Source organism: Notothenia rossii (assembly GCF_949606895.1).
Source record: "Notothenia rossii genome assembly, chromosome: 4".
Taxonomy (NCBI): domain Eukaryota; kingdom Metazoa; phylum Chordata; class Actinopteri; order Perciformes; family Nototheniidae; genus Notothenia; species Notothenia rossii.
The window spans coordinates 59580573-59607636 of record NC_136902.1 but is presented as its reverse complement, the minus strand read 5'-3'; the positions used below and the strand labels follow the sequence as shown (position 1 = coordinate 59607636).

Here is a 27064-nt window from a genome sequence, read left to right as displayed (position 1 = left end):
ATTCCCTCACCCCTTTCTCAGCTTGTGTTAGGTCTCCCCTGGCTTAAACTCCACAACCCACACATAGACTGGGCCACCTTATCCATCGTTAATTGGAGTTTGTTCTGCCACTCTCACTGTTTACACTCTGCCATACCCACCACTATTACTTCCAAACCTGTTGACCTCACGTCAGTTCCCTCTGAGTATCATGACCTCCACAAGGTTTTCAACAAGGATCGTGCCCTGTCTCTACCACCTCACCGACCTTATGACTGTGGCATTGACTTGCTCCCCGTTACTCCCTTGCCTTCGAGCAGACTTTATAATATCTCCAAGCCTGAGAGGGAGGCCATGGAGACTTATATCACTGACTCTGTTGCTACTGGTCTCATTCACCCTTCTCGCTCTCCATTGGGGGCGGGGTTTTTTGTTGTTGACAAAAAGGATAAGACTCTACGCCCCTGTATTGATTTCAGGGGCTTGAATGACATCACTGTGAAGAATAAATATCCTCTCCCGCTCATAGACTCAGCTTTTGGTTTCCTCCATCAAGCCACGATCTTCTAAAAGTTGGACCTCCGAAATGCCTACCACCTAGTTAGGATAAAGGAGGGAGACGAGTGGAAGACTGCGTTTAAGACGCCCCTGGGACATTTTGAATATTTAGTTATGCCTTTTGGGTTAACTAACGCCCCTGCTGTGTTTAAGGCACTCATTAACGATGTCCTTCGTGTTATGCTTAACAGATTTGTCTTTGTGTATCTTGATGATATCCTCATTTTGTCTCGTGACCCCCAAGAACATGTCCAACACATGAGGTTGGTGCTGCAGAGACTGCTGGAGAACAGACTTTATATGAAGGCTGAGAAGTGTGCATTTCATGTTTCCTCTGTTTCATTCCTGGGTTTTGTGGTGGAGAAGGGGCAGGTCAGAGCCGACCCTGCCAAAGGCATGACAGTGGCCGAATGGCCCACTCGTACAACGAGAAAGCAACTCCAAAGGTTCCTTGGTTTTGCCAACTTTTACCGCAGGTTTATTCGTGACTATAGTCGAGCAGCCGCCCCACTCACCAAGCTCACCTCCGTTAAAGTTCCCTTTGTGTGGTCATCTGAAGCTGAGGCTGCTTTTGCTATGTTGAAGTGTTTGTTTTCATCTGCTCCTGTGTTATCTCACCCTGATTCTTCAGCCCCTTTCGTGGTCGAAGTGGATGCCTCCGACACTGGTGTCGGGGCAGTCCTCTCTCAGCGCTCAGCCTCCGACCAGAAGTTGCATCCCTGCGCCTTTTTTTCCCCACCGGCTCTCCCCGGCAGAAAGAAACTATGATGTGGGAAATCAGGAGCTACTGGCAGTAGTCTTAGCCCTGCAGGAATGGAGGCACTGGCTTGAGGGCACGACTCACCCGTTTGTTGTATGGACTGACCACAGAAACCCATCTTATCTCCGTTCTGTTCGCAGGCTCAACTCTCGCCAGGCTCGGTGGGCGCTTTTTCTGGGCCGGTTCAGCTTCACCCTCACCTATCAACCAGGCTCACGGAACATCAAGGCGGACGCCCTGTCACGTCAGCTCGCTCCTCCGGTTGAGGAGCCATCCGTGGGGATCATTCTTCCATCTTCCTGTGTGGCGGGAGCAGCCAGGTGGGAGGTTGAGAGGGTGGTCCAGAAGGCACAAGAGGACCATCCAGCTCCTGAGGATTGTCCACCGGGTCGGCTGTTCGTTCCACCGCACGCCAGATCTTCAGTGCTCCAGTGGGGATATGATTCTAAGATAGCTTGCCATCCAGGAGCACTTCGGACTCTAGGCCTCCTCCAGCAACGCTTCTGGTGGCCCTCCATGTCCTCTGACGCCAAGAAGTATGTCGCCGCCTGCTCCATCTGCGCCCGCAGTAAGGCATCCCACCGCGCCCCTGCTGGTCTTCTCCGCCCTCTTCCCATTTCTCATCGGCCTTGGTCTCACATCGCCATGGACTTCGTGACGGGTCTTCCCCCATCGGAAGGTAATACAGTTATCCTGACTATTGTTGACCGCTTTTCCAAGGCCGTACACTTCGTTCCCCTACCTAAATTACCTTCTGCTCTGGAGACTGCTACATTAATCACCCAGCATATTTTTAGATTGCATGGCATTCCTCAGGACATTGTTTCTGACAGGGGTCCGCAATTTGCCTCTCGAGTCTGGAAAGCCTTTTGCCGGGCATTGGGGGCGTCGGCCAGCCTGTCATCAGGTTACCACCCGCAGACCAATGGCCAGACTGAGCGTGCTAATCAGGACCTGGAGGCAGCCCTTCGCTGTGTCTCTTCTCACCATCCAGTCTCCTGGGCCTCCCACCTGCCTTGGGTTGAATATGCCCACAACTCCCTGGTTTGCTCCGCCACAGGAATGTCTCCATTCATGGCTTCTGTTGGGTTCCAACCCCCTCTCTTCCCCACCCAGGAGAGGGATGTAGCAGTTCCCTCAGTGCAGGGGCATCTTCGGCGTGCCCGCAGAGTCTGGCATGAAGCTCGGGCAGCTCTCACTCGCACTGCTGCTCGCAACCAGAGACTTGCAGACCGCCATCGCACTCCTGCCCCGGACTACCAGCCCGGCCAGAAGAACTGGCTGTCCTCCCGTGATCTGCCACTCCAGACTGACTCCCGCCAACTGGCAACCAGGTACATTGGCCCATTTGTCATTGAACAGATTATTTACCCCACTGTGGTTAGGCTCAAGCTGCCTGCTGCCTTGAATGTCCACCCATCATTTCATGTCTCCCTTCTCAAACCAGTTTCCTCCAGTCTTCCTCCCCCTCCGGCCGAGCCCCCTCCTCCCCCCCGGATTATTGACAATCACCCTGCTTTCACCATCCAGCGGTTGTTGGATGTACGAAGGCGAGGCCGGGGGTTCTAGTACTTGGTGGATCGGGAGGGGTACGGGCTAGAGGGTTAGCTTCATTGATCTCCCACTCCCTTATTTTGGACCCTGATCTCCTTAGGGACTTTTATGATAGGTACCCGGACAGGCCTGGTAGGACGCCAGGAGGCGTCCGTTGAGGGGGGGGGGTACTGTTATGATTCTGTTTAGTTTTGGTTTTGTTGTGTGCTCTTTTTGTGTTTTTTCCTGTCTCCCCCCTCCCTTCTCTGTTTTCCTCTGCAGGGCTGGTGTGTGACAGGGAGTTGGCTGGCTCCTCCCAGTAGCAGATGAGGCACACCTGTTTACACTCACCTCTTCACCTGTGGATATAAAAGCCCGGTCCTCATGCCACTTCCCTGCCAGATCATTCCTTTGTGTTTCGACCCTCCGGTGTGTCTCGCTGCTCTCCTCGTCTCTATGATTCTGTAGCTTGGATTTTTGCCTCCTGTCCCTGACGTCTCCGTGCCAGCCAGCGTCCTGCCTCCACTGCCGTTTTTTCTGTTCCTCTGCTTGAATAAAGCTTTTTGTTTTTGACCATCTCTCTCCAGCCTTTTGCTTTGGGGTCCAATATTCTCTAGGCCTTAACACATTCAGAGCTAACACTTTACTGGAGAGAGTATGTGTAAAAAAGCAGGATATGAAAAGGTACTCACCTTGTGGTAAACCTGCGAGAGAAAAAGCATTTGAGCTCCAGACTGTTTTAGAAATAATCCGTGATGTGGGATTGAACATAATATGGCGTTTAATCATGGCAGCATTTAGCTGAGTATCTGGGTAGAATTCTCCTACATAAGCTCCCTCCCCCCCTCTTTTATTTTTGTATTCCATTATTTTTAAAGCTACGGACCCAGAATTAGCACTTCTCTATCAGGGCTGAAATATAAGGGTATGGTGGCAAGGATGGGTGATCTGTTTGGTATTTTAAGCAAAACACTTCATAGACATGTTTTTTGTCCTATGTACTGAGACCTATAATCTATGCCTAAAAATAGTATATTAGGAGACCTTTAATACATAGAGTTCTCATCTACTCTGCTGTCAGTTAAAGTGTTACACAGTGACAATAGAGGTTGTAGTCTGCTGGGGTCTGTATAAGAGTTGTTTGATGGTTAGCCTCCATGACTCTTCAATACTAGCTTATACAATCTTATTTTACCCGGTTGGCTTTTAAGAGCATGTCCTGCTTTAGAATAAATACATTATTGTGGTTAGTTTATAAACCGTAGTACCCTGGATTTATTTTTTGGATGTGTCTGTGGCACCCAGTGATACATCCTCTTTGTGATAGTCAGTGAAAGCCATTTTCAAAATAAATGTGTCCCTGTAGGCTCATTCCCCAGAAATAGCCTTTTTTTTTGTCAGTAATGAGTAATTACTGAATTTAGCTTCACTAAGCAGTCTGCTAAGAAGTAAAGCAGGCTGTATATAGACTTCCTAAAGTTTGACTTATTTTACTTTCATATGGATAAATGCAAATAGGTTGCTGGCTGCACAATAACACTTAAATAAATGCAATGTATGTCAACCAACCACCCAGATTAGGAGCAGTGAGGGCCAGTGGGTATTTAGGAAATGGGACTTTTAGTAGGAAAAAACTACCACATTTGGAAACTATCATAGAATGTAAAATAACTTACCAATACTTACTATTAAAGATGTTTTGGGTTATAGGGTTGTACAGTAAAAAATGAATACATTATTCAGTATTTATCTTAACAGTTAACACTTTTTTTTCTGGTTCATATATTTATAATAATAACCTGAAATTAATTATGTGTATTGGTACTGATAACAGCCTAAATAAGACAGCATTTTACAAATCTCAGAAACAGATGGGGTGAGGAAGTGCAGCCTGAAGATGACTGTGCTGTTCTGACTTCAGTGGGGAGTTCCAACATAATGGGATTGAAACATAAAAGAAAGATGCGCGCGATGGCCACATGATCCTGAGGGATTTTTTTTCGCTTGTATCTTGGCCACACACAACTCAGAATGAACAAACTTAAAAGGTTTAGCACCTTTGAAACTGAATTACCAACACTTACAACTATGGGTATCGTTAGGATTTTATCGATACCGGTACTGCTTTTCAGTATCGGTATTTTTTGATACTCTTATCGATACTTTTCAATAATTTGGTGCTCAAAATTATAGATATGAATACAAGATGTGAAGATTAAACAGTCATGTTATTGTAATTTTCTTGCAGAAATAACTGTATAACTTATACGTTAGCTTCTCAGAAGCAGACACAAATAAATTAAATAACGTAAAGGGGCCTGGCTCGCCCTATCATGCTTTTGGGGGTTTTCCCTCAGACAGAGGATGAAAAGAGGCATTTAAAAAAAAATGTTTTAACATTTGTAAATCAGTTACATCTTCATCCAGACATTTCAAACTGACAACCTAGCTCGACAAGAGATCCTTAAAACATTGTCCTACAGTGAAATCATGCTAAACTGTGATATGAAGAAATTGGTAAAAAGGCTAAGATGGCAAAAATATAAAGGCGAGTATGTATATTATTCTGGATTGTACTTTTAAATCATCACAAAATAATTGATGTGCTGAACTGAAACACGTCAAAATGTGTCTGAAGGTTTAAACATAGAACAAAGTATTTGAGCTTAAAATATGTCAATTCCTAGTAAACTGAAGTAAGCTGAACCACATTGAAACGTTGACCTTTAACAACATTTAAATGCAGTTTTCCAATTCACAATGACATCTGTAAGTTTGACTGGTTTATAAAGCATTCAATGAAAGGTCAAATTATTATAGGTGTAGGAGCTCACATATTACACTGTCAGTGTTAATACAGATGTAGCACTGAATTTCAGACTCCAGTTTACAGCTTCCTGCCTACGACCTGTCTAAAACCAGTATAGAGGAATGTTAAGACCTCCCACTATTTTCCAAGAGGGCGTTGCCAGATTTTCCATTTCAGGTTTTAACCAGGAGATGGCGCTTCATTCACAAATACAGAAAGACAAGTTTCATGGACTTGCAGTTGTGTTTTGAAGAGCATTTGAACACATCAATATTTTAGATCAACTAAAGTATATCTAATCTTGTAATTCAATAATATATAGTCTTTATATATTAAATAATCATAATTATAATGTAAATGTTTACATTACACTACTTTATTTGTTATGCTCATAGTTTTACCTTTACAATCGTTTGCTTTAATATGCAGTATATTTTTTGTATATTTTTGTGTTTGCTTCCTCCTGCTCCCTTTCGGACACATACTGTATGATTTATTATTATTATTAATATGAAGATATTATTAAGATAAGATAAGATGTTACTTTATTGATTGAACATTTTAGTTTAGAATGTGCTGTCCCACGGTAATTCAAAAGGCTCACAGGTCACATTCCGAACATTATTTAAAACAATAGGTGCTTTCACACCATCTACAGTTTGATTTGTATAGAGGGACCTCTGTGGCTGAATGGCCAGCGATTAGGTGTGGCGCATTTATCATAGGTGATCAGAGCTAACTGCCTGCCGTCAGATTTCATTTAAAAAACAGATCTGATTTTAAGACTACTTCAGCGCTCATAAAGAATGAAAAGAATAAGAATAATGCGTATTGAACTGGTTTCATTAATTAGTGAGTTTATTTAACACTAGAACCGCCAATCAGGTCAATTTGTGTGATGTGTGTTGTGTGTGCGCAATGTAACTTTTTTTCAATAAAATATTAAAGTCTCCCAGTCCGTGACTTTTCCTGAAAGTGTGTTATGTAGCACCCTATGTTGTTAAAAATTGCATTCTAATAGCGGGATTTGACAGGTTTAGGTAGGCCTATACAAAAACCTCTGGCGGTTCTAGTGTTAAGGTAATTAGGTACAGTAGAAGCCCTATTTTTTTTATCAGTAACAAATTTAGCAGTTGAACATAAAAGTCAACTAACTGAGGGTCACTTGCAATGACAGTGTTGTGTCTACTGTAAGCTTGTCACTCAGAGTAACCTACAGTTAATTTAGCTGCTGGAGAAGAAAGATCAGGGGGGGAGGGGGGGAGAGAGCTGTGGTTGATGGACCATTAGTTGTGTAAATACACAGCTGAGAGCTGCCGTTTCATTCAGACTGTTTAAAAAACAGTAACAACGGACTATTTTTCTTAGCGGATGCATGTCAATTTAAATCAATACATACAACTATTTTTTAAATCAATACAACTATTTTTTAAATCAATAAAAACATTTTCTAAATCCATAAAAGCATTTAAATTAATATTGGGAGTCATGTCGTTACTTTTTGAGAATGTGGCCGTGTAATAAGCGGGATAATTTGCAGCGACTTGTTCCTTATGGGGAAAATAACACCCGTCATGTGTGTGTGTAGAGGTGTGTGTGGTTAAAACACGTTCATGAAGTGAAGGAGGTTTTCCTTCTATAAAACAGCTGTGGGCAGCAGTGAGTGTCAAGGACATGAATTCATAGATCAAGGCAGACTGGTGTACACACTCTCCTGTCCTGCCAGGCGACACGCCCGTTCTAAACCGTGTCCCTCACTCCTCACATCCCAAGCTGCATCCCCACAAGTGTATTATGTTGTTACATCGTTTCGGATGTTATGTTTCAGTTGTGCTCTGTCTATGTTCAGTGATGCAAACTTGTCACCTTTCGGCGAAATTCGCCGTTTTGAATCCAAAATAGCTCGTTTGTGTGATTCATTTAGATCTGCAATAAAAATATTTTTGGGGTATGGGGGGGTCTGGGACCCGGAGTAATCTGCGGCCGTGAGCTGTTATGTGCCATCATGACACGCATGGTGTTCTTTTTTATATATATTATAATGAAGTGCGAGCTGTGTGCTCGAGTCTTCCTGCCTGTCGGCTCTGGTGGATGGTGGATGTATAATAAGGCTCTGCTGCTCCGACATGATGGTCTAGCTTCAGCAGCTACATTACCTACGGGTGCGTTCGTTAATATTAACTGTGCGTCCGGAGTCACTGTGGCACAGACTGGACCACTAGTGAACAGCTGTTAGAACGGGCCGTTCAGGTGTTCAGAGCAGAGCTCCCTGTTGGAGCGGCAGAGCGTGATGTGAACTGAAAAGTTTTTCTGTGGCAATATTATTTAAGGAATCGTTGAGCTAGCTAGCTAGCATATATTGTCACTATCTGCTAACGTTAGCTTAAGCCTTCTATTTCTAATAGTTTTTTCATAGGCTATAAACAGAGGTGGTATAAGTATATATATATATATTGTAATTGAGTAAAAGTAGAAGTACTCAGATCTTGTACTTGAGTAAAAGTAGAAGCACATAGATCTTGTACTTGAGTAAAAGTAGAAGCACTCAGGTCTTGTACTTGAGTAAAAGTAGAAGCACACAGACCTTGTACTTGAGTAAAAGGAGAAGTACTCAGATCTTGTACTTGAGTAAAAGTAGAAGTACTCAGATCTTGTACTAGAGTAAAAGTAAAAGTAATCAGATCTTGTACTTGAGTAAAAGTAGAAGTACCAGAGTGTAGGAATACTCTGTTACAGTAAAAGTCCTGCATTCCAAAATGTTCCTCAAGTAAAAGTAGAAAAGTATTCTCATCAAAATATAGTGAAAGTAGCGACAGTAAAAGTAGTCATTGTGCAGATTGGTCCATTTCAGAATAATATATATGATATGTTTTATAATGATTGATCATGAAAGTGTTCTCAAAGCTGGTAAAGGTGCAGCTAGTTTGAATGACTTTGTATACTGCAGGGTAGCCTGTGGATTTACTCCAGGTGGAACTAAAGTCTGATTTAACACTTGATTATATTTCACATCATTCATCCACATCTGTAAAGTAACTAAAGGTATTAAATACATGGAGTGGAGTAGAAGTACACCATGTACCTCTGAACTGTAGTGGAGTAGAATAACAAAGTAGCAAAACATTGAAATACTTAAATAAAGTACAAGTATCTCAAAATTGTGCCCAAGTATAGTACTTCTTGAGTTTATGAACTTAGTTACTTTACACCATGTGGCTATAAAGATAGAAAGACTAATCCTTGCACAGAGGCATGAAAATACATTTTCAAAATGCTCAACAGTGCTGACAAAATTATAAACTGACTGCTACACAATTTAAAATAAATGCTTTTATATATTTCTATTAGATGTGACTCTTTGGCGTTTTTGTTATTATTAACACTGCTGCTTTGGTTGTTCTGCTAATATCCTCTGTTATTCCTCATTTTAAAGCCGATATTCTGTGGGGTGGGGGAGACGGGGGCTCGGATCCTTGTCACCTTTTTCATACCTGATGAGTTTGCATCACTGTATGTTAAAAAGCCTCAGTCACCTTAATTCATGTAATAAAAACATCTCAGGTCAGTAACACTCAAAGCTAAATGTGCAATACCCAGTGGCGGCTGGTGGAAAATATTTTTGGTGGGGCTGTTGATATAGTGAGTAAAACATTTTTTTTTCTAAAAACATGGATGATAACTCATACAATAGAGATTTCAAAGGTCTTTTATTTTTAAACTTTACATCAGAATATGCTGATTTTTTCTGAGTGACTAGATGGGATGTCCTGCTATCACCCTGAAGTGAAATGAGTCTTTGATACTGGACAGTTTTTGTTTTATTCTCATCTAAACACAGAGGGAGGATTTTTTTTTACTCTACCGTAATGCATAGGATATTCGCGCACCGCAATATCACGTGAGGGCTGGCTTGACTAGGTTTCTCCGAGTGGAGGCTGGCTTGACCGCAGTCTAAACTAGAGAGAGAATCGCTGTCAAGGGGGCTACAACTACAACAAGATGAACATATTTGACCGTGATTTAATTGTAATACACGTTTGAAAATGTTGCCGAAGTAACAACATACTGATACCGGATAGTAAAAACCAGGAATTAAGGCTTTGACAAGTCTGCAGACAAACAGCAGGCGAAAAACCTTTTAAAATGCGTGTTTTCTAATGGAGATTTGACTAAGCTAACGTTGTAAATGCTCCGACCGTCCACACTCATAACAACGGCCTATACAGACATAAATAAACCAGCGACTGTATTCGCCATGACACAGAAAGTATGTGGTTTGTACTTGTTTAACTTTTGTCTAGTTTCTGAACAGATATGAAGAGCTGTGAGCTCTGAGTGCTAAGAGCTAACGGCTCTGTTGTTTTTCTGGGGAGCTCATTGAAGATGACGTCACGGCTCCGCCTACACTGTGTTACTATAGATCAGGCATCCTCAAAGTCCGGACTCCGGTCCGGATCCGGACCGAACCACAACTGTCTCTGGACTCTGAGCAAATTATACTTTTCATATGTGTTATCTGCGAGACATCGCCACAACGCAACGAGTCAAAATGTTCCGCTATGTCCACTACAAACAGCGCTCTGCATGTCCGACTGTTCCACTGTCTGTGTGTGTCTGTCAACGCATTGGTCCAATCACATTAAGCATCCTGTCAGCGTTTTTTTCCCCCCACCAACAGTCTGCGAATCAGAGGCACAGTAGGGCGGGTCTTCGCGGAATGCGGGTGGGAAAAATGCGTGTGTTTAAAAAAAAAAAAGTCAGAGCGAGAGTTAACAGCTTATCTAGTTGCATGCATCTGTACTGTAGCTAGTAGTAGTCTAGTTTCACCTACTGGGGTTGCATGGGGGGGGCAACTGGTACCCTCAAAATAGGCCTTGCCACCCCAGCTGCCACCCCAGTGGGCAGCTTTGTTTTGAAAGAAAAGTTGTGGCTCATCTGACATTTATGAGAGAAAGTCTCTAATGTCCGAGTGCAAGTGAATGCAGCACAAGACGCACGCCTTGTAACCCCTCCTCCGGACCTGGCGCGAGCGTGGAAATATGATTGGCGGCGATTTCATTTGAACGGTACGGCGCAAAACGAGAAGCATTCGGACCCAAGTACTGAAGGAATTAGGTATTTGCGGTCTACAATGACAGAGAAGAGATTGTCAGGTTGGCTGTACTCATCATTGAATCAAAACGCACTAAAGCTGTTGATCTTAATACGTTTGTGAGGCGTTTTGCTGAACAAGATGGTAATCGCCGCATTCAGCTGTAATAGACATGTCAACTTGATGCTCTGCTCACGGATGAGCATACCAAACTGTTAAGATGATGACCTTACGTGTGTAAATATATGTTTTTCTTTGTGGGGGTCTTCCCCCAAAAAACTGTTTTAAGTCCTGAGAAAGTCAAATAAGAAGGTGTGTAAAACTACACTGCCCAGCAAAAAGAAAGTAACCACTTTGATTGAACTAGGCCAGTAGGTAAGGGCTTTCCACTGGATAATAACTGAAGTATAAAAGAATGCACGACTGAAGTGATGGAGACCATGTTTGAAGGCAAACTAAAAGAGGAAATAACAGGTCAAATCAAGCAAATCCCCATCTCAGATTCCACAGCAACCAGAAGAACATAAATACTGGCTGGTGATTTGATGAATCAGCTTTGTGATGGAATACAAAATGCACAGTGCATTTCCTTAGCGGTGGATGAGTCCACTGACACCACTGACAATGCTCAGTTGCTGGTGTTTGTGAGTTTTTATGACGAACAGGAAGAGAGGAGTCAGAACCTCAGTCGACAGAAAAGGGGGCAAGATATTTATAAAGCAATATTGGGAATGCTGAATGAAAGAGGGTGCAGTTGCCTTTATTCATAACTGTGCAGCTCTGAGGGATCGAGCACAGACACAATAACAATGAAAACTGCTGCATACAGATTATTTTGTTTTTGCAACCTCGTGTTAAGAATCTTGTTGTAATTGTTTAAAAGTTTGAATGACCGTAATAAACGGACCTTTGTCTTATTGAAAAAAAAAATTTGGACCTTTAAGATTTGTATTTGAGTACCCCTGCTATAGATGCTACCCCAGTTCCTCACGAGTCTAAAAAGCAACTCACGTCAACGCACGTAAGCAACGTGGGCGCCAACGTGAGCGCTCTAGTGACCAAAATATTTGACGGCGCTGATTGGCTGAAATTATGTTTCGGCGGCACAGTTTACGATTGAGACTTTTGCAATGTGCTGGTTGCTGCTGTTTGGCTCGGGGGCAGCGCCCCGTAATGATAAACTAATGCCAAGGGCAAGGCCAGGCAGGAAACATGTGACTTATCAGTAACTTTAGACATCGTAACACAATTTTAAACAAGATTTTATTGTAGATTATACATTTTACTGATACCAATTGTATGATATTTACCTTGTTCATTAAAAATTAAAAATATAAAATATATATATTTTTGAAATATATATTTTTTGAAATATATATTTTTGAATTTGATATTTTTTTTAGGGCCGGGACTCGATTAAAAAAATTAATCTAATTAATTACAGGCTTTGTAATTAATTAATCGCAATTAATCGCATTTTTAATCACATATAAATATTTGACCTGAGAACAGTGAGAAGCAATTTTTTTCACATGGATTTTAGTATACCATTGAATAATGACTGAATACATAAGCTTAAGCAACAAAACATTGTTTATTTTTTTTTCAAGGTGGTATCTAACAAAGACCAACAGAAAAGTGCAATTTTTGCCATAAAGTGTAGCAATAGCATATTTAGGAATATAGAACATTTCAGAGATTCAGGTAGCCTATAGGTAGGTAGACCTTCTGTAAACTATAACACTTTGTTTTTTAAGTAAAACACAATACTTTCAAGTACATTCAGAACATTGGAAACCCTGACTATTAGAAAACATCTCTCTGTTGCTTCAGAGGCCATAACAGACTTTGTTGATTTACCAACAGTTGATTTAAAAAATCTAATCAATTTCAGTCCAACTCTCTCAATAACCTTGGCCAAAACAATAAACAGTTCAACATAAAGTGCCAGTTGCACCAACAACGTAATAAATAGTTCAACATAAAGTGTACCATTTAAAATAAAATGAAAAAGTGCCAGTGATTGACCTCAATCCCTCCTATTCTTCCAATATCCTGACGAAAAATAAAATCTCTCTGTTGCATAGGCCACTGTTTGATCAACGCGAATTGGGTGTGGGTCCTTGTACTCCGAGTCGGGCTAAAGTCCACGCTAGCTTCCACGCTAGCTGCTATATGTTTTGCATTGAGGTGATACTTGAGGCTTGATGTGCTGCGGTGATATGCAAATTCCTTTTTGCATAATTTGCAAACAACCGTGCTCTTATCGATGCTTCCATCTGTCCGTTTTTTAAAACAAAATGTCCCATCCACGGGGCCAACCAAAGCGGTCTCATCAGCTTCTTCGTTCACGTTTGACTATTGTTCACTGTGGTTTGTTGTTGTTTGAAGTCATGAACGTTAGTTGGTGCTCCAGTATAATCGGGACCCCTGAAACTCATCCAGTGAGAAACGATCCGCGGTGCAAAAATAAGTGCGATTAAAATGCGTTAATTTTTTTAACGCGTTAATGTTTGTGTAATTAATTAATCTTAATTAACGCGTTAAAGTCCCGGCCCTAATTTGTTTTAATATATTTTTTTGTATGTGGGAAGAGGTGGGGCGGCCGCCACTGGCAATACCATGTTCAGCTATGTTACTATTTATAATGTTATTGTTGTTATTCTTTAACTCTTCACCCCTAAGTAAAGGGCACTGAGAACTTCCACACCAACACTATGTGCAATATACTGTAAGTTCCATCACTGCAATACACTCGCTGCTATATATATATATAACTATGTGCAATATTATATCATATTATTATTATTAGTATTATTAATAATACTATGATAACGTGCAATCACGTAACTGCCACTACGTTTTAATTTTTGCACTATAACTACTAAATACTGCTAATAATAATTGCATTGATTGTGTGACTTTCTATGTTTCTACGTTTCATGTTGTCTGTAGATGTTTAATTGCTCTTTTTGCTGCTGTGTTTATTGTGTTTATTGTATTTTGTTACTCTGCCACAACAATTTCCTTCGGGATAAGTAAAGTCTTATCTTATCTTATCTTATCTTATCTTATCTTACATCAGAAGATGTACATATTGGAATGATTTCTTAACTTACAGTAGGCTATTCTTTACAATGTGTGTTGGAAGGATTTATTAAATTACTATGAATATTGTCATTGTTGAAGGCTTTTAGAGAAGGATGAACTATAAGCCTGAATTACATAACATTTTATACCTAAAAACATAAAAGCCACAATAAATGAATCACAATTATTCTAGTTATTTTTACCTCCCGTATTGCTTTCAACCCACCAGATTTTATGGCGTTGTTACGTCACTAACTGTAAGCTTGTCACATACAGTCTATGGTCACTCAGAGTAACCTACAGTTAATTTAGCTGCTGGAGAAGAAAGATCAGGGGGGGAGGGGGGGGAGAGAGCTGTGGTTGATGGGCCATTAGTTGTGTAAATACACAGCTGAGAGCTGCCGTTTCATTCAGACTGTTTAAAAAACGGTAACAACGGATTATTTTTCTTAGCGGATGCATGTCAATTTGAATCAATACATACAACTATTTTTTAAATCAATAACATTTTTTTCTAAATCCATAAAAGCATTTCAATTAATACTGGGAGTCATGTCGTTACTTTGTTGAGAATGTGGCCGTGTAACAAGCGGGATAATTTGCAGCGACTTGTTCCTTATGGGGAAAATAGCACCCGTCATGCAGATCAGGATCCCTCCGCCACGCTTTGGGATCCTGATCTGCCGACGAGGCTCCATTAAAATATAAATATTTTTAGTGAATTACTGAGTTTAGGCACGTTAATAACGTTTTAATGAAGTTGAATACAGTACATTCATATGTGTCAGTGATTTCATGTCAATTCGGCGAACATAAACATAAATGATCGTGGTGAAGATGATGATTAAATTAGGATTAAAAATCGAGAGCCGGGCTGCATTTCCTCCTGTTCGTTTTTTTCGACTAAACAACATTATTTTGTTAAATAACAAAATGGTGATGTTTTGTAAATGATTACATGTCTCTTATTTAGCACAGAGTATGATATCCGTGACATATGGATCTTAACAAAGTTCCGCTGTACATCCAGCGTACTGTATCTGACTTTATTTCACATGAGCTCCAGTGTGGAACCCCACTGCACCCCCTGGTGGATCAATGATCCATTGCAGCTGGCTTCATTATAATTACATTTATCTATAACGGGGGCGGTCTCAAGTCAAGCTGGAGGTTTTCCCTTGAGCGAGGGCAGATCACGTACCAATCACGGCCCTCGCGTTTCAAACTGTCTGAAATGAATCGCTACATCTTTAAACAAAATAAAGACAAGGCGATGTGCCTGCAAGACTGCACTAAGGTAAACAAAACATATTACCTGTGCGTAGCAGCTAGCCTGCCTGCGAGCCTTCGCTCAGGTCACATTTACACACGGCTTGGCTGAAGCCCGCTAGCACTATTACGGCCCCTACACACGGCGGCGTGTGTTGCGGCTTCAATGCTTCTGCCCATTCACTTTGAATGGGGTGACGTCATGATTCACCGAACTGCATTGTGGGAACAAAGCGTAGCTTCTCTCGCGGTGCTCGCTGCAAAAGTAGAGCAATGTTCTACTTTTGCCGCCTCAACGGAGGCGTCAGCCAATCGAATCATATGCCAGTGCAAGCTCTAGCCAATCAAACCGCGTGCTTGTGTGTCTAGGGCGGGAGATTCATGTGATTGGTTGTTGGTCGAGTTTCAGCCCCCCCTGCCGGCAAGCGACAACGCACGCCGCCGTGTGTAGGAGCCGTTAGCACTAGCAGTATCGCTAGCAGCCACATTGTTTAGGCTGTCAAATACGCTGCACCGTTTTAGATTCAATGAGTGTCTCGTTTGCAAATGCTTCATTAAGTTGCTTGTGTTACCCCCTTTACAAGCAACTAATTGAGTACATAGATTGCACCTTGCAATATCGCCACTACATTTTTTGAAGTGCACCCAGACCTTCGATCGCTTCGCTCTGTCCGCCATGCCTGCGGGACTCTCACAACAATAATAAGAGCGCTGTTGAGAGAGATGACGAGTGGCATTTACAGTGGCCAATCAGAGGGGTCTCAAACCGGATACATCACACGGGATGAGGGTTCCCAACAAACCAAAATGGTTTAAAGTTAAACTAAGGAAGTAGACGTAACACATATACCGATAGCAGCACTGTTTGTCCAGCGGCTACGGTGTACCGATACCGTCCAATAAGGTACCGGAATTGACTTAGTATCTGTGTCAGCTTCTTACCGGTTCTCGATACCCATCCCTACTTACAACAGTTTGGCTTAACAGAAAATACCTGGCTATTTGTTGTTGTTCTGAAGTTGTATCTAAGTGGTGTATTGCACTTACTGTAAATTGCTTTGAATGAAAGCATCAGCCAAATAAAATGCAATGTAACACAGCTATGACCATAGCTTGTACTTGCCTCCACTGCCCATAGACCAGAACCATTGTCTTTACTTGATTTGAGCTCTAGGGAGCCAGTGCCAAAATAGCTTGATCGGAAAGGCCATAGGAATGCAATGCAAGTGTACCAACTGTGCAGTAATCAATGAACATCAAGTTAATCTGTGGCCAGGTTGTTTTACAGCAAAAAAAAACCTGCATATGATGCACAAAAAAGGAAAGGAATGAGGGAATAATAGGGTCCCAGCATTATTCCATTATTAATTCAAGCCCCAAGGAACTAAGCATGTTAACAGGGCTATTGAACACTTTACCAGAGTAATTAACATGGTTTAAATGGTGTGTTAATAATCTATAGAGTTTAGGAGATGTGAGGTGGTCAGTTTATAGAAAAAGATTGGCCACCAAAACTGTGAATTATGTCCCAAATATCGGGTATAAAGAAGGACTGACTAGAGGATTCTGCTCTTCGACATGTTTCAAATACATTTAAAGGATGTGCGCTCTTATTTGCTATTAAGAGGATATATAAATGACAATGAATATTGACATGTTCATAAATCCTCCATTAACACCAACTTGATCCTCAACCTGTCCGATACACAGTCTGAAACAATGCAGCAGTGGAGTCTCAGGCCAGTGCTCCTGGTATTTGAGTCCTGGTCATAGAAAGTGTCCTTTTCTGTGCAGAGCAGTATAGCCTTTTTTGTATAAGATGTTTTTCCTGGTGCCAAGCCCACCCATATAATCTGCTGTCTGTGCCTCCCTTGTGCTGTTGTAAGGGGGTGGGGGGGCTGGGTAAAGACTCGGAGACTGTGGGGTTTCAGGGGGGTTTGGGCCACAAAAGCTTCTTTGTCTCAGTGAACAGAGAGGTAAAACGAGCCTGCACCAGTCACCCTCAAAAGGGCGAACATGGCATTGTGTAAATCCTCCAAACACACACACACTCACTTCTTTCCACTCTTGCCCAAAGAGGATGGCATTGTGTACAACTGCAAGGCAGAGAATGTAGGTGAGGTGAAGTCGTGTGTGTGTGTGTGAGTGTGAGTGTGAGTGTGAGTGTGAGTGTGAGTGTGAGTGTGTGTGTGTTGTGTGTGTGTGTGTGTGTGTGTGTGTGTGTGTGTGTGCGCGCGTGTGTGCGTGTTTGTTTGTGTGTAGATGCATGGGAACACAGTGAGGCAGGTGGTGTTTCAAACAGGGTTTTAGTGTTTAGGATTAAACCTATATCCTCCTAATTTAATTTAATTGCAATCACCTTCAGCTTAATACAAATTACAAAAATATATGATAAGTTCTCATGCCTATACTTTTGGTTTTATTTGTCCATGCTTGGAGGTATAAGTCTCCAGGAAATCAATACAATGGAGATAGACCAAATTAAATATTTTCCTTTGGTAATTTTCAGGAAAATGTGAACCGTACATTGTTTACTTCCATGTTTGCTCGTTGGCCGTCCTTGCGTTCACTGGTGTTATGCCAAATATTTTGGCCTGTTAGTCTTCTCACAAAAATATTGCTTAATAGCACTGGTAGACGTCTCCACAGTAGCCTTGTCAAACCTAAGAATATAATAATATTAGGGTTGACCAGACGCCGGTACTACAAAAGAGCATTTGCAGTTAGTGAATTAAATTCAGGGTTAACTCCAGGTTGTCAGTCCTAGTATGATTGTTTACTTCTTACTGGGGCAGGTGCAAGCAACAAATACCATACTGAAATTTGGATTAAAAAAAGTATGTATTAACAATCATTTAAAACCGTTAGATGGGATATTCTAATATTTTATATTCACCCACAACATAATAAACTTGAGCAAAGTAGGCTTACGGCCCGTCTACACTACAGGCATAAAAAAATCTTGAAGCTGGGCGTGTCTGAGGCTTGGCGATTTCTCGCGCCCAAGGCGACCAACAACCAATCAGGAATCTCCCGTCCGACCCCGGCATACAAAGCAAAAAAAAGCCTGGATATAAAAATATAAACTCCCCAAACAGTTGAGAACCTACCAGTTTCACCAACTGTCTCTGCCACCTCCCGCCATGCCTGGTTCCTCCAGTTTAGGTCCCGGTAGGTGAACAGAGTACAATCATACAGGACTGGGACACTTGCCACGGCAATGATTAATTTATCCTCCATTTTATGACATATGGAAAATAGTCAAGACCTGCGGTATCAGCATACACGCGATTTGATTGGCTAGCACTTGTACTGGCGGGAATTGCATAAACGGGATTTGATTTGCTGATGCCAAGCATCGAGCCTCAAAAGTTGAACATTGTTCAACTTTTGATGCCGATAGATGCTCGTGATGCTTGCAAAGCCATGCCATGCTCCCCACAATGTAGTTCGGCGAAGATTAAAAATCTTCTACGTCACCCCATTCAAGTGAATGGGCGAAGCGTTGAAAGCATTTTTCGATGCCTGTAGTGTAGACGGGCCGTTACTCAGAGCAGTGGATTGGATAAAGTCGGTTGCCCGGTTGTGGATAGAAGTGGGCATTTACCAGTCAGGGAGTGTTTAATGTGAAATAATTTGCTGCCTTGGAAAGCTTACAAATTCAACTCTCTTTGTAAAATGGTCAGCTGTGATAAAAAGTCAATTTGAATTGTAAAATTGGGCCAACAGAAAAAGTTGGCAGTAAAGAGGGCCTTACACAGCCATGACAACACATTTCAGAGGACAATTGGAAAAAGTTGGATTAGATTCGGTTTTCAGCAGAACTCTAAATCGTGCTGAACATTAAACCTTGTTGACATACAGCTGGGGTCAAATCAACATGGGGTAGACGGGTACATAAATGCCTTTAGGCTGTGGTAGCTATTAAAATTAGATGCTGTCTAGACCAGAGAGTGAGGCAACAAACGTTTAAAACAACCTTTTGTCTATTCTCTTACAGATCTTAAATGCTATCACGCATGTCGTCTCTCCAACTGATTGAGACAACACAGTGGGTTACATGGAGCTTTAAAATATTGTAGTATTATACTCAAAGCCATAAAACAGATTCCGGCTCTAGGTGCATTCCACATAAGAAGGAGATCTCTTCATCTACCTGCCATAAAACAATTAGGTGACCTGATGAAACAGGGTCACTGTTTACGGTGTAAGTTCACAAAGCCCTACATCAACCCCCCTGATAATGGTGAAAGGTGAGGAAGATGGTTAATGTGCATGCAACTCCGGGTTAGGCCTGTCGCGATAATCAATAAATTGACTTATCGTACGATAAATAAAAATGGACTCGATAACTTTTCTGAACTCGATAAATTGCCTTTTACATGCGTGTTTGTTTACATAAGGATGTGAACAGCATTTTAGCCAGGCGCACTGTGTCTGCCAGCCCAACACGTTCTCACTCCCAACCCGTCACATGTTGACGGTCGGTCAGGGCCCCTCCCCGTCACCCTATGACGCACAGGGTACCCCTTGAGAGTCAGTTTTCAACATTGACTTGCATAGAGCTCCCTGAACGTTGGTAATAGACGAGTTGGGATCGCGGCAAAATGCTCTCCGCAGATCCATTCTCACAACGTTTATCAACCTTTTTCTTACTCAATATCAAGCCACACTTATTTTGTTTACTTCTTTATTTTTATTGAATAATGTAGGACTTTTGTTGCCGTCAGTTATGGGGATAGTAGGGGCTCAGAATACTGAAATCTGTATTGTTTCATCGTTTTTTCCTTTTAATTTTGAATTATCTTCTAAACCACACACTGTTATTTACTCAAAATAACACATAATTATCCTTGTGTTTATTTATTTGTTTGATTAATAAACACAAGTTGGAGTCCGTCAGGACCGAGGGTCGGAGCAGCTCATAGTAGTTGCTTTAGAGAATTTTACACACGGAAGTAAGTATTCTCTCCAGGTTACGCCGAGCGTCGAACAGTACTTTGAAATGGGATGGAACCACGGCAGACTGTCCAAAACTGGATTTGAACGGGTCCACCCCTCTTTATTTATTGAATGTTCAATACCTGACAAGGTCGGAGATGAAAAACTTGGGTCGCAGGTTCTTCAACAGTGCATTACAAGACATCTATCAATATGTGTGTATACCTCTAATTAAACTGTCGTATTCTGCACATTTCTTATACTATCTACATACATATTATAAGAGTATATTGTATATCAGTTAAAATAAGTGCTTAAACATACAGTAGTTAACATTGCAGGAAAGCAATATATTAGTACTTTGTCAGGCTTAATATTTATACCCCCAAAGCTTTTTTCTTGTTCAAAATAAGACCTTAACTTAAAGTATTCTTTAATGTTTAAATAAAGCCTCATTAGTTTGTCTGTCTGTGTCTCCAAATAATATCCAATAATACAAATAATAAATTTCAATAACGTGCTTTAACAACCAGGTGTCCCTTTCTATCAGCTGTGCACCGTTATGGTGTAAATATACCAATTAGACCCTCCAGAAAAACGAGATTCTGCGATCGCAGAATTTACCGCATAATAAGCAAAATAGCGCAGATTTTTAAAAGGCCGCATATTTATCAAAAGGCCGCATAATCCCCGCATTTTTCCACACAAAATTAGAAGAAAAAAAAGTTAACTCGTCTTGACGTGACGTCATCAGCTCGCGCATCACAGAATGTAAACAACACTGTATAGAGTGAACGTGTGGAGCTCACACGATAGAGAAAACACCAAGAGGAAAAAATCTAATCCATCTCATTTACCGACGAACATTTCTATTGAAGACCGGGCAAAAAGTGGGGGGAAACTATTCTGCACCCCATGCAACTGTGTGTTGGATCATAAGAGAACATCGACGTGACGACCCACTTTGATTCATTCAAACATTCGAAAATGCTTTCTGCTGCTGCGGACAAGAAAGCCAAACAACTCACATTCACCGAGGCATCAACCTCCAAAACCCTTTCGAGGGCTACAAGAAACGAAGTGAGTAGCCTACAAGATTCAAGCTGATCAGATAACGAACGAGTAAATGAAAACCGAATGAGGCGGAGAAGTGTGTGTGTGTGTGTGTGTGGGTGTGGGTGTGGGGGGGGGGGGGTGTGTGTGTGAGATTAAAATAGCCGAATTGCTTTTACAATAAATAAACATCGAATGTGTTTTATTGAATAGTAAAGGGGTTTAACGTTAGTGGCAGGTTGTGTGTGAGAGAGAATAAATAAGACAGCCCAATATTTAAAAAAACATTTATTCTTTTTTCCCGCATATTTAGCATATTTCCGCATATTTCGCAACTTCCCGCAATTTCACCGCATAAAATTACATAAAACCCCGCATGTTTAATCGCATAATCAAGGATTTTAGCCCGCATAATCAAGGATTTTAGCCCGCATAATCAAGGATTTTAGCCCGCATAATCAAGGAATTTAGCCCGCATAATCAAGGATTTTTGCCCGCGTTTTTTTGGAGGGTCTAACCAATATACCGATTGGATCAAATATAAAAGTCAGCCGAATTAGTATTGATATTGCAAGGAGACTTATATTGTGGAGAGAAATTGAAGATTTTGTTTGATTGCTGATATTTATGATCCACGTCACATATTCAGTTTCGGCGGCAGTTATTCCTGTTTGTCTAGAAGTCCTCTCATCAGGGCTCTATACATAGCGAACTACGGCAGATATGTAATATTTAATGCAGCCGAACCGTGTATTACAATGCCGTTATGTGATGACCTCCAAAGAGAAAAGCAAGCAAACTCGGAATAAAGTATTATTTTATTTTAAAAACTATTTGGGGGATTTCACATCAATAGGAAGTCCGGTTAACTAAAATGTCCGTGCGGAACAATACCCCAACCCATAGATCCGTGGATGAATAATGTCAATCACCACATTACACACATCCCTTCACATTTACATTTTAATTTACATTAAAGTATTTCGTGAGGCCTTCTAAAATGTTTTTAAATATAATTAGGTTGTAGTTGAAGAGTTTGTAAATTATTGCGTTGCCTGGCAACCACACACATGGATTAACATTGAATTAATACATTAATGTAGCCTTTGTTTCTGCTAAAAGAGGTGTCAACCAGCTGGGGCAAAAAGAAAATCTGCAAAATCGAGTGTGACTATTAAAAAATAAATTATTATTATATTGATATTGACAAGAACAACCGACCGTCGGGGTAGAGCATTTGCCGGGGAGCGTTCTCATGGCGTCTATTATCAACGCTTTGGGAGGTCTATGAAGGTCTATGGGACGCCCTGCCCGTTGAAAACTGACTCTCAAGAGGTACCCTGTGCGTAATAGAGTGACGGAGAGGGGCCCTGACCGACCGTCAAAATGTGACGGGTTGGGAGTGAGGACGTGTTGCTGGCCAGCCCGGCGCGCTGTGAGGGGCGGGGCTCACACACAGCCCATGACCTCCATGACACAGCAAGGTCAGGAAACTCCGCGTGTAGCAGTGTAGCAGCCAAATTAATAATATAGAGACAAGCAGGAGACAACGTGTGACGTAGTCAAGGGGAATTTGAAGTTAAATGGAAGTGGTTGCAAAACCTAATACCACATCTCCGGTGTGGGAATATTTCAACGAGGCGAACCTACGGACTTGAATGAGAGTGTCGCATTTGTTTTAAAAAGGTAGCAACAAAAGCTATCAATACGACCAACCTTAAACTGCACCTGAAACACAACCTACCCATTCCGTTTTCCCAGCTGGGAGCAAACCCGGCAGCTGGAGAGCCCCCACCTGCTCGAAATCTTTGAAATACAGATTTGGATATGGCCTGTTGGGCCTGTTGAGTCAAGTGTACGGTCCACTGTCCATACAAAGACCCATGGGTCTTCATATGAGAGAGAGAGCTCTGTTTTCCAGCCTGAGTCTATTTAATTGATTGTTTTGGTTGTGTGTGATTTTAATTAATTTGTTATAATTAAATGTATTTGTTTTATTTATTACGGTATATATAATTTATATATTTTAATATTATTTCACATTTCATTTGCAATGTTGAATGTTCAAAACAAAGTTATGTTTGAAAGGATGTACTTGAATTATTATTATATATTATCATTATGTCAGTGGTCTAAAATGGTCTTTCAATGGTGCCGACAATATTATCGTTTATCGCATTAATTTCCAGGAAAATGTATCGTCCAACAGGCCTACTCTGGGTCTCTATATACTTTACTAACAACTAACTTGCATTACCAATAAGCTCAATACAACATATCACAAAGACAGTTATAGTATGGGAAATAACCAAATCAACGAAGTAAATAGGTTATAGACTTACTCACTGTATGCTAAATGCTATTTCCAGTGAAAGTCCTGTTGGACAGGGGTTACTCTGCTTGCAAGCTTAGCTGGCAAATCCAATGAGATGAAAAGAAGCCGGGCTGAGGTTGTTGTTGCAACCTGATGCTTGGTTACTGGGCATTGCTGACAAGCCCTGCTCTAATAGGATTAATCTGCTTCCAAACACACTGCAGCTGGATCTGATTTGTAGACGATGTTTAGGTGTCAACGATTGGGCATGTGTTTATGTCTCCTCTCAGGGCGTTTTTTATAATTACAGAGAACATATGGTAACATGAAACCTTGGTTCTATGAGTGAAGAGATTATCTCTTCAGCTCTTACACCGCATTCAAATGACCAGCAATAAAACGGCTCTGTACTGACTCCATGTCGGCACAGGTGCTTTTTAAACATAATCATAGTGTGGTCGGGCAAGCCCCTTTTTTAAAAGAAGTTTCCACTTACTGTGACACCCAAGTTTTCCATAAGAATTTAATGTATAACCAAATGTAGAAATATTCTTTTAATTGAGAAAAACATGGTTACAATGTAAGCATTAGACCTCTGGCCGACGTCGTTCCCATTCTCTACGCTTCAAGAGAGGGAACCTCTTCTCTCTTTTACCTCATTCACACCAACGGTGTTTCAGGGCCGGTTCGGAGCTGGAGCTTGAAAAGCACCGGGTTTTCCTCTTTACACCGCAGCGGAGCAGCCTCTTAGCTCCGGAATCCGGTTCATTTCAAGCACCTTGTTTGTACACAACGATGGAGAAACTTAACAAGCAGCAGTGGTCCACTGAAGAGACCAACTACCTACTGGGAATCTGATCTTCCGAAGAGGTACAGAGGAAGCTGTTGCACAATCGGCCATTGTTGTTGTTGTCGGTGTCAGCTGTGAGGGGTTTCCGCGCGGATTGGCTTTATGAAGCAGGCACGCAAACGGTTACGTCATGACGCAAACGATGACGCAATGACGCAGCACCAGTCGGACTCTGGGCAGTGTGAAGAGAGCCGGAGCTAAACCGAAGAACCGGTTCTGAACCTGAAAAGCTCTAGCACGGAGCTTGAACCGGAGTTGCGTTGGTGTGAACGAGGTAACTGTCTCACATGAGTCATTTTCTCCTTCCCTGCATTAACACACACATGCAAGAAGACAAGACATCACAATGGACTGGAGGACATTAGCAGTAAATAGATGCCCTGCCTACACACAAATAATCACACGAAAAGTATCTTCATATCTAGAGCTGCACATTACATGTTCCAGCAGTCATCAGTAGGGAGGCATGGCCTTAAGTGTGTCAGTGAAGTGGCCTAATTTGATTCCTCCTAGTAGACTCTGAGGATAAGAGTAGTTCATAATGAATGTGTATCCCTAAGAGATCCACTGAAACTCTGTCTTTTTATGTCTCAGGAAGACATACGGTGTGATGCTAACAAACTGGAGCGGCTCTCAATGACCAGAATAGCCTCATCAATTCAGAAGTGGAACATTCATCTCAAGGACAAATGGGCAGAGGGACATAGTTTGAATGGAGGCACTTTCTGCTTGCTTTATTGCACATTTAGATAGAATTGAAGATGTAAGCTGGAGATTGGGATGTCGGTCAGTTTGTAGGTCAGTCACTTCCAGGGCAAATTTGTGTCTACAGGATTGAACGAAGAGAAGATTTCAGATATAAGAGATTACTTTATCGTCAGCCAACTGTATAGTGTGCAGTACATAGAGGAACACCATTTGTACCTTTAATTGCCTTTTTTGACCAAGTCTCTGGGATGACTCACATGTAATGATTGGGTTGGGATTCTAACAGTAACGTTGATATACCTTTGAAAGGTCCAAGCATGGTTAAAGGTGTACCTCTTTGTCTTGGAACCATGGCAGGACAGAATAGTACTGGGTAAACATAATTGACGGACAAGTCAATACTGGACCGATGGATGGGTGTGTTGTGATGATGAACAGATGGACATGGGAACACTAGGATGATGGACACTGTATACCAGTGATTCTCAAACTTTTTCTGCCATTCCCCACTTTGAACAGGTGTTAAGGGTTAGCAGTCTACTGAAACGCACCATTCCTCGGCCGGGGGTGGGGGTTGGGTCGGAGATGTAAATACTGTAAAGGGACTTTTTAGGGACAGCAAAGAGATTGTTAAAGTTTTGTTTTAACAGTTTGGACTGCTATTTCTTAATTGTGTTTGTACCGACTTGTATGACAGTTCTGTCAACATCTCGGTGGGATTTTATTATGTAGTTTGGGACTGTGAAAAAGAAAGTAAAATGTTCAGGCGTCTCCAGAACCTGCCCATAAAAGGGAGAAGCTACGAAACACAACCTATTTAGTTATGTGTTAAGGGCTTGTTGCGATTTTGATTGTACCAAAGCAGACTAAAACTTGGTATCTTTTAATTTTCTATATGGATGTATAACAATATCAATTAATATTAATTTTTTTCTGCATTAAATATGTTTTTGGTCTATAAAACTTGCGAAGTATGGTCATCTCAGCTTCTAAGAGTCCAAGCTATCATTTTTAAATGTTTTTATTTGGCTGAGCGACAGTCAACAACCCAGAGAGTTCAGTTTCCTCTCAAATTAGAGACTCACACTTTTTGGCATTTCCGCCTAAAGAAATAAAAGCAAGAAGTGTGAGGATTCATTGATCATCTACATTTTTGAATATTGATTTTCTTTGGACAAACTTATGATGGCAATGTCTTTAGCTTTGCAGGAACAGGTATATGGTCATGAGCCAAATAATTTGATTACATTTGAATTTTGCCTTGACAGTGGCACTTGATGAAAAGTCAGGGATGACAAATTGGATATATGGACATAGCCGTGTGTGTGTGTGTGTGTGTGTGTGTGTGTGTGTGTGTGTGTGTGTGTGTGTGTGTGTGTGTGTGTGTGTGTGTGTGTGTGTGTGTGTGTGTGTGTGTGTGTGTGTGTGTGTGGCTTTTAAGTGCCTAGACTAGGGTAGAGGAGACTATTGTATTGGGGTGGTATTTATTGGTAGCAATTCACCTGCATGGAAAAGACCTGTAGGTTCACATCACACAGTCCAATAAAGTATGGTGGGAAAGGAAGTAAGGCAGGAAGATAAAATAAACTATTTCTTGCCACTGAAGTCATTTATGCAAAGTAAAACGAGGGTTCAAGTTTCAAAAGGAAAGTAACAGTGGGGGGGATGTTTGGAAGTCCTAACGGCCTCAGAGTATCTTGGTAGACTAGGGTCTTGTAAAACTGTCTTGCTGAAAGGCACGGTTGTGTAAATCACCAGTATAGGCTCATGAAAACATCAAATAAAAAGTAGATGAGGTGGCGAGCAGAGAAAAAGAGTGAGTTCTCAGTGGGAGTTGGTGTTTTACAGGCTGGAGAGAGTAAGGATTAGGTCAGACGGAAAAAAAGAACTGAGACATTGTGACCCGAGCTTCCCTCCTACTCTCCTGTCAGTTTGCACTCTCAACTTTCTCCTGAAAACAATCAACTTTTTATGAAGCTGAGGTGGCCTGTCATTTCCCAGAGTGCAACCTGAAATGTGAACCCACTGTACACACATCCAACAATCCCACAACACTGTTACGTCCCCAGCTCGCTTAGGGTAAAAGGGAAACCAGGTGTTCTTGGTAA

The 27064-nt window shown here is 41.5% G+C and overlaps 1 protein-coding gene across 2 annotated transcripts in view; it reads left to right on the top strand.

The window, feature by feature from the left end:
• kcnj13 (potassium inwardly rectifying channel subfamily J member 13) overlaps positions 1-27064 on the top strand; it is an 88284-nt gene that overhangs the window by 16751 nt on the left and 44469 nt on the right. Inside the window, exon 3 of one of the 2 annotated variants that reach the window (XM_079676850.1) lies at positions 1169-3603. The exons of the other annotated variant lie outside the window; for it this stretch is intronic. Coding sequence (XP_079532976.1) covers positions 1190-2866 — 1677 coding nt within the window. The 5' untranslated portion in view covers positions 1169-1189 and the 3' untranslated portion in view covers positions 2867-3603. Of the gene's footprint in view, positions 1-1168; positions 3604-27064 lie in introns of those variants that run through there. 2 annotated transcript variants of the gene reach the window in all.